General features: G+C 42.2%; 1 protein-coding gene and 1 long non-coding RNA gene across 12 annotated transcripts in view; one reads left to right on the top strand and one right to left on the bottom strand.

Moving 5' to 3' along the window:
- Nucleotides 1-2,157: 2,157 nt before the first annotated feature.
- On the bottom strand, nt 2,158-4,282 carry LOC117895187. Its single transcript, XR_004648903.1, has 2 exons — nt 4,019-4,282; nt 2,158-3,290 (listed from the first exon to the last, which is right to left on the bottom strand). It is a non-coding gene; the product is annotated as an uncharacterized LOC117895187 (long non-coding RNA).
- Nucleotides 4,283-5,317: 1,035 nt separating this feature from the next.
- The window catches only part of LOC117895183 (protein phosphatase 1 regulatory subunit 12B), a 31,894-nt gene continuing 29,132 nt past the window's right edge, over nt 5,318-8,079 (top strand). For 5 of the 11 annotated variants that reach the window (XR_004648902.1, XM_034802653.1, XM_034802651.1 and 2 more), the window contains exons 1-2: nt 5,319-5,514; nt 6,036-6,855. Coding sequence is in view for 10 of the 11 variants with exons in the window: in XM_034802653.1 (XP_034658544.1) it covers nt 6,601-6,855 (255 nt within the window). In the remaining variant the exon portion in view is untranslated. Of the gene's footprint in view, nt 5,544-6,035; nt 6,856-8,079 lie in introns of all 11 variants that reach the window. The other 6 variants (XM_034802656.1, XM_034802658.1, XM_034802652.1 and 3 more) reach the window with 5 other exon arrangements.

Here is an 8,079-nt window from a genome sequence, read left to right as displayed (position 1 = left end):
GACGCCTGCTCCTCTGCCTGGGCGGGACGGGATCTTGAAGCAGAGGCGAGTGCGTCGACAGCAGCTGCGGTTTTTGTGTATGCGCCTTTTTCACTCCGACCCTCTCCTTTTCCCTGACGCTCTGTCTCTTTCTCTGGCTCGCTATCTCGCTTAAGCCTGTCTGGCCTTTTGTTGTGTTTATTCGACAGCTGAAAATTCAGGAAAGTCTCTTATCACATTTCCATCTCACATCTTTGAGCCAGGCCGAAACATTAAATGGAAAATATAATATTCTAGGCATTTTTTACCAGCTGCAGGCCTCGTTAAAAATCGAAGAATTAACTTCATTTCGCTTCATTTCTTACTGGGTATGTGAACCTTTTAATCTCTTGATTAATATTCAAATAATCTTTACCAATTAATGACACAGATCACCGCTTATCACGCACATTCTGGGGCAAATACATTGGGAGATCGCTTTGACTGCAGATATAAAAAATAAAAAGTACTTTCCCTTTGAACTCCCCCAATAGCACATATTGAAAGATTAGAACAAATAATATTATTTATTTACAAGCGAATGGGTTCCGCTGATATTGTAGGTTCTCTCCCTCTCTCTTTATTGATCTTTGTTGCTATAGTTCTACACTGATAAAGGTATCGCCTGCATGTGGCGACTATAAACCTAGTAACAACATGTGAAATTTTTCTTTATCATTGAGTAAAAAAAACAAACCCACCCACTTTTCACAGTGAAAATATCACCCAAAAGATAGTTTGTAATTTACAAAGTTTAATCTTGAGTATTTCGAAACTATTCACTATTAAATTTTTGATGTTCAAATGTAATCCTTTATTGATAACCTGTGATATGTGATTTTGTATATATGTATGTAGGAATGTCATTGCCAGTATTTCCGCGTATTCCTTTATAGAAACCACAACCCCTGTAATCTTAAATACTTGACATTTCATAAGACAGCAAGGAATATTTCTTATAGGTTTTGGCCGTAGTAAACCATAAAGATTGATCGACTTCTATAGATATTTCCATTCTCTTTGTTCTAGTGACAAACGAAGTTTAACTTTGCCGCAGTGCATTCTTAGGTCATTTTAGTGGACTGTATACTAGACGTACTGAAAATTGTGTTTAATCAAAGGTACTATCAACAATTGTGTTATTTTTAATTAGAAACCCATGATATGGCACAGTGGCCATATCTGGCAGGCTGACGCCATTGATCGTAGTTAGCAATTTCAAAGGAAATACCAGCACGTTCATCGTTATACTTGGTATTGGGGGGATACAGCAAGATTGCCCAGTTGAATCATGCATATATGGAAATCAGACTGGTGACAGTACGCGACATTCGCATAGTGCGGTGCATCTAGAGTCGCAGACACGATGAACTTTTATGATTTTATAAATAAATGCGGCTAAATTTACCAAGAAGATGTCGCGACGCATTTGAAAAATCTGCCCATAAATGCAGCAAAAGTCTAGACGACTTTGACAGGTCTCTCTTGGAGGAGAGACCAAGTCGGAGGCGGAGTCCACAGTTCAACCGAAATCCGGCGTAGATGCAAATTCTATTTGTGGATAGAAATGGCAAAGTGCTGTTTTTGCCTGGCTGTTTTGTTTGCAGTTCCAAAAGATCATTTTGCTGACCACACACACACACACAGCTCAGAGTCTTGAGGCCCCAATGCGAATGCAGTTGTTGGACAAGTTTCAGCTGTAAATCCCTGGCTCAAGCCGAACGGCCTTGCAAGGCCTTTTAAAGTTGTTGCACTCGCCTTGTTCTTGTTGTAGCTATTTATTGTAAATGATTACTCACCCATACACCCAAGCAGATCTCTCAGACGTATTGCATTACAGATGCAACGGGTACAATAGCTATGATAAAAAGTTGTAATAATACCTAAGGATAGGCTGGATATTGATGCTATTATGTGCTATATTTGATCAGTCTCAAAGACTGCAAAATAATAGTAATAGCCCAGAGATGAATCAATGACTGATGCATCATCTATACGGGACAGAGTGTGTACAAGCTTCGGCATTCAATTTGGCTCTCTCAGTCACTATTTATAAATAATTGTCTTGGTTGTTTGTTGCTAAGTTTGTGGTTTTTAATTGACAGCCAAATGCAGAGAGCCAAAACCGGTTTATCTCTGCTATATTTTTGCATTCAACTCTTTTGCGCAGCGATCGGCAATTGGCAGAAAAGGTGTCATAACAACAACAAGTTGGGCACGACTTCGACTCCGATTCTCGATTAGATTGCCTATTACAACATCTGCGCTACCCCTGCTCCCCTCTCTGCACCGCTGACTGTGCATACCTGCCTCAATCAGGGCTAAGAAGTGCATGGGCTGGGGGAATTGCCGACGTGTGCCGGCAGCTGCAAGCCAAACACAATCCCATCTGATCCCCGAAAAACGTAGCCAACATCTGCAACGGCAGACCGGCAGCCCCTTGTCTGTGTCCTTATTGTGTCCGTTTTCAGTGAAAGGATCTCGCGGCACATGACGTTGCCAGCTGGCAGCTGCCACAGCTACTGCTCGGGGCAGGACAGGAGATCCTTTGTCCTTTGTAGACTTGAGGCCACCGACAGGCAACGAGGGATGCATGAAACAAGTCCCAATACGGGCAGTGACTGTGGATCGGCCTGGAGCACTTACTTATCTCGTGATCTGTTCTGCCAACAGCTCAAGAAGAATATCTTTTGGAGTGGCATTTCGAGTGATATTTTGAGTGATTGTAGCAGGTGATGGCCGGAATATACTCCATTCTATTTATATATATTCTCTCTCCCAGTGTGGCTTTGCATTTAAGGGTTGTTCATACCCATCTGTTAGCATCACCTTGCAGATTTTTGATTATAAAACAGCTGTCAGCTGTCTTTGAGGGTGTCTCCAAGCAAAAGTCTATCCTAGACAGCTTTTATTATACGGTCGTATATTCTAAGAATTGTATTACTAGACTAGGCGATTCATTGATAAAACACATGAAATGCCAAGCGTCGGAAATGCTTTTCTGTATATGACAAATTCGTAGTAAAACTAAATGACACATTTTTTTGAGTTACGTACCAACAGCCCCACAAGTGTTTTCTGTTGTTTCTGTGTTCTGTAAATAGTTCTTATCTTTCTTTTTTAATTTTAAGAGCCGGCGCTAATTAGCAACGACAACCAAACGCCATGTGTCTTGTCTTCTTTTTGCAGGTGATTACGAAATGATTTTGTTTGGTTTGCAATCCAGAAAGATTTGGAAACACTTGATGCACATTGCGGAATAGTTCATTAATCTATAAGATAAGACCGATAAGACTTGCTAATAAGAGTTATAACTGGAACTGTAGTTCTTAGTTGCACCGAAGTGGGTTTACGCTTGAAACTAAAGTGCAAATATGAATGAGGTAAGCAGCTGATTATATAGGCAAAAGCAATCAATCTTTGAAACCTACGCATCAGGCTGTAAATGGAAATGGCATTGAGCGGTAATTAAAAATAGGAAAATTCTGGTGCGGCAAGTTCTAGGCGTGGGCGTGGGTGTTAGTGTGGGTGTGGGAATGGGTGTCATGGGGTGTTTTCTGCTTGGTTTCGTCATGAATGAAATGCGCTGCAACGTCAGCATCATGGGGGTAAAATACAAAAGCACGGAAAAACAATCTAAAATGTGTGAAAATTTGAGTGATAATCTCCCTAGCTGCAGATGAGTTAGAGCAGGATGGCTATATGTACTGTCTATCCATAGGGGAGTGAAGGGGTTGTCTCTTGGGTATCTTGGGTGCAGTTCTGGGTGTGGAGATTGCACACGATTTCGAAATGCCTGGAAAATTCTAGTGGGAAAAGAAGTGGAGTATGCATGACATGAATGAAGAGAGTCGTTCAAAGTCCTTTGGCAAACCCTAACCTCGGCAACCCCCCATTAATGGGAAGCATTCTGTATGTTAATGACCCGCACTCCGCCCCTTAAACAAAGTCTCTGCCTATAGATCATAATTTCTTACATTTAATCGAATTTAAAACTCACCAAAGACATTTTCAACGAATTATCCTAACAAGATATCATTGGAAATAATTCTTTTAGTTTCCCGCACTCGAAATTTTTGATATTGGGGCGTTTTACGACTCTGCACTTTTGCAATAGATTGAATAAGATAATTTGCACTGCACTTTGAAATGTTTGTTTTCTGATAGAACTTTTTATCGGACCGGAACGGAACGTTTACTGCGACCGACCGGTGGGTTGGCTTGTCTCGCTGCGACTACGGCAAAACTATTCTATAGCCCCGTCTAACCCACATTCCCACTTCCCATAGGGTACACACATTCATTTGTATGCACATATTTGTTATTTTTTCATTTGTTTTTTGTTTTGCTTTGCTTTCTAGCGTGGCAGCGGTGCGGAAAGCGTAAAATAGTGTTGCGCGCCAAAGCACTGCGCAATTTTTTTCGGGGGGTGGGTTTTATAAGAGAGCACGCACAACACGTCTCTCTTTCGCTATCACATAATCTCTTTGAACTCAGGGGTAGGGTGGTCCTGTTAATAAAAGAAAAACTGAATTTCTAGGAGAAATTCCGACATCAGTTGATAGTCATGGTAATTTCAATGTTTAAAAGTGAAAAGCGGTTACAGCACGTTTCAAATATATTCCTGCATCCCTGCCAATAGAGCTGCCAGATATATTTTATTTTCTAATTATGTACACACTGTTTGTGGTATAATTCGTATTGTGCTGCCACTCTGACTCATAGTTGCGTTTGACCATTGAAAAATGTTACCGAATATCATAACACTCAAAAATAAAAAGTACACCCACTTTCTACCTTCTAGTGATTTAGTTTCGGTAAATTGAGTCGAAATCGACTTACGGTTATGTTTACGCTACTTCGGTATATACAATAGTATATTTCATCAATTGTTTGGTATATCACGGTATATTTATAGGGGCCACATCTTGCATATTTTATTAATAAAACCGCGGTCACACTGCGTTTACAGTTTCGTGCGAATTTTTGAGAGGATTTCCCTGACCGTTTAGTAACAGGAGAGGATTTCCCTGACCGTTTAGTCACAGGAGAGGATTTCCCAAAGTCCCAAACCCGAACAAGCGTGTGTCAACAATCTAACACACCTACACCAACACATACAAATCAATTCATTTCACTACTATATATTTTGTTAAACTCTTACACACGACCACACTTTAAACTAAGCAGCATATTGTTTAAATTATAAGAATGCACGGTCTCACTAACAACCATCGATAGTCAAGAAAATATCGACAGCCCCATCATCGAACGAAGTACCTGGTCAATGCGGACTCATCGTCGTTCGTCGTGCGACCATCCAATATCGCGTCAGCGATTAAATACCAAAAATAATAAATAAGCGAAAATATGCAAAATAAAGTGAAATACTTGTGCACCGCACAAATGAAGCGCGCAAGCATTGCGTCCGCTACCCAATAAGCCCGATCGACCATACCAACGCCCCGAAAGTGGCCCGCTGCAAACAGGGGAAAGGTGCGTGCCCTGCGTTTCTCGTTTTTTTGGTGTGTGAAAAGTTTCTACTGCAATCCATTTTTCTCTACGTGCGTACGTGTGTGTGTGTGAGTGCCAGTGCCAGTGAATGCTGCTGTGCGATGGAGTGGGGAGCTGTATAAATGCCTTTACATAATTACACGCAAAACGAAGAGTGTGTTTCCGTGCAGTGCGACTGAAAATTATATAAATTGTCAAGAAGAATTTGCGTGCGTGAAAAAAAGAGCGGCTTCCATCTTTCGTTCTATTTACCCGCGACGTCAGCGTCGCGGCTGTTGAATTTATGTCAAATTGGTAACACTCACACAGCCATGCTGAAAATACGGCAGTGTTGCATGCAGGCCCTATCCATGTGCATGTGATTGACTGTGTGTGTAGCTGAGCGAGTGTAAGAGCGGGAGAGAGCGCCCGCGAATGATAAACAAAGTGAAGAACGGAGGCAAAACGGTTGTTCTTTTGTGTTTATATTCCATTCTCACTCTCTTCTTGTCTGTCTTTTGCAGCATTAGAATGGCAAGAAAGTGTGTTTTAAAGCAAATTCCACAAAAAGGTGCGTGATAAATGCAACAAACTGTAAGCCAGAGCGAGCGAGCAGTCAACTACACCAACTGCATGTGTTGTGTCGTCGTGTGTGTGAGAGAACGCGCGTGAGTGTGTGCTAGAGAGAGAGAGGGAGAGCGAGTGTGTGTGCAGTGGAGTGGGAAAGAAGCACGGTAAAAAGAAACGCCAAGAAGTTTGCCATCATCTCTCTCTCCATTCGCTGATAAAGCAGAGAGCAAATACACGCACACAGAGTGATACACGAATCGAGTGGAAAATAGAAAAACAATAATCAGCAAAAGCACAGAGCGGGAGGAGCGTGTAGAAACAGTAAAGTGTAAAGATCGAAAATCGAAAGTGTGAAGCATTTTGTCTATAAATAGTGCACAAAAAAACACCCAAATTACCAGTGGAAAAAAGTACTAAGTAAACCGCAAAAAAACCATCAATACACCTAATAATCCCTAGTGGAACACGTCTCGGAGTCCGCCCAACACAGTCAGCCAGCTCCCAGCCCCCAGCCGCAACATGTCCACCCTGGACGCGCGCAATAACTCGGCCATGATGAAGCGGGCCGAGCAGCTGAAGCGCTGGGAGGAGTCGGACACCAACCGGGCCGCGGGCACGCCCCGCCATGAGCACGGTCGCCGCATCAAATTCAGCTCCGGCTGCGTCTTCCTTGCCGCTTGCCTCTCCGGCGACAAGGATGAGGTGATCCAGCTGCTCGACCAGGGCGCCGACATTAATACTGCCAATGTGGATGGCCTCACGGCCTTGCATCAGGTGCGTCTTTATCCCCTCGAATCCATCGAATCCCTGAATTACATCAGACGCCTGCATCACGCGATCACCACCCAATGGGGGTGTGTGGGGTGTGGCCGCAGGGTGGCTGGCATTTCGAAATTATTGCATCCAACTGCGCCGCTGACATTGCACAGTGGGTGGTGTGGCTTGACCCAGTGGTCAAATTGTTGGAAGGGGAAATATTTTCATATAATTTTGCCCCTCCATGGCGCGATTTATAGACGGAGAAGCTAAGATTGAGCATAATTTCTTGAATCTCAAGGATTCTGCCAAGAAATCTTTCCAAGGTCAAAACTGCATGAATCCTTAAGCTTTTTCCAAGCAGTTTAGCCCCACTGTGCATTGCCATTCTCTAGTTATAGTTATTGTTGCGTATTTCGTGCTCTCCCAACGATTTCAACACTGCCACACAGCCAGCCGCAACAAGCACTAAAACATTAACCAATATGCACAACAAATACATATAAATTCCTAATGCAAGCCGACGATTTACAAGTCAAATGAATACCCAAAAACCCCAACAGCAAAAACGAACAGCAAACGGCACGAGCAACGGGCATTAAATTAGGAAAATACTCAAAATTTTCTATTTTTAAATCGCAAGAAAATATACAATACCTCTCTCTGGCATCGCAACGGATCGCACAACACACATGAAAGCGAGTTGAATTATTGAAAGGAAAAACAAAAACGATTTTTTGCAAATTCATTTTCACATTTTCGCTCATTTGTCTGGCTATTTGTTTTTGCCCATATTAATGGTTAAGAATGAAATTTAGACGGAAATCCTTTGATAGTTTATCTGATCAAATGGTTAAACTATAATGTTTGAATTTGGCTTTGTTTTAATGCATTTTACATCCTCCACTCAAAACTTAAGTAAAACTCTTCCTCTCTCTCTGGATATCTGCTGTTTGTCATCTTGCATGCTTATCCCGCTTCTCCGTATACTCACATTTAGCACTCACTGTCTGCTCCAATTCTGTGGATAATTGATTTTAATTATGCTGCGCCTCCAAGTGCCCGTGGCAGTGCCTATTTCCCGCGAGAGTCAGTCGTAGATTTTCACCGTTTAACCGCGACGGCGCACTTGTTAACCAGATGCTAATTTCCACACACAACGGGGATCATTATTTGTGGGATTCGTTGGGGGACGGGGTTCACTGTAATTACAACTAAAAAATGGTAATAATAGTAATTGAA

Source organism: Drosophila subobscura, chromosome J (genome assembly GCF_008121235.1).
Source record: "Drosophila subobscura isolate 14011-0131.10 chromosome J, UCBerk_Dsub_1.0, whole genome shotgun sequence".
NCBI lineage: Eukaryota > Metazoa > Arthropoda > Insecta > Diptera > Drosophilidae > Drosophila > Drosophila subobscura.
The sequence above is the reverse complement of the archived record's forward strand: the minus strand, read 5'-3'. Positions and strand labels throughout refer to the sequence as shown.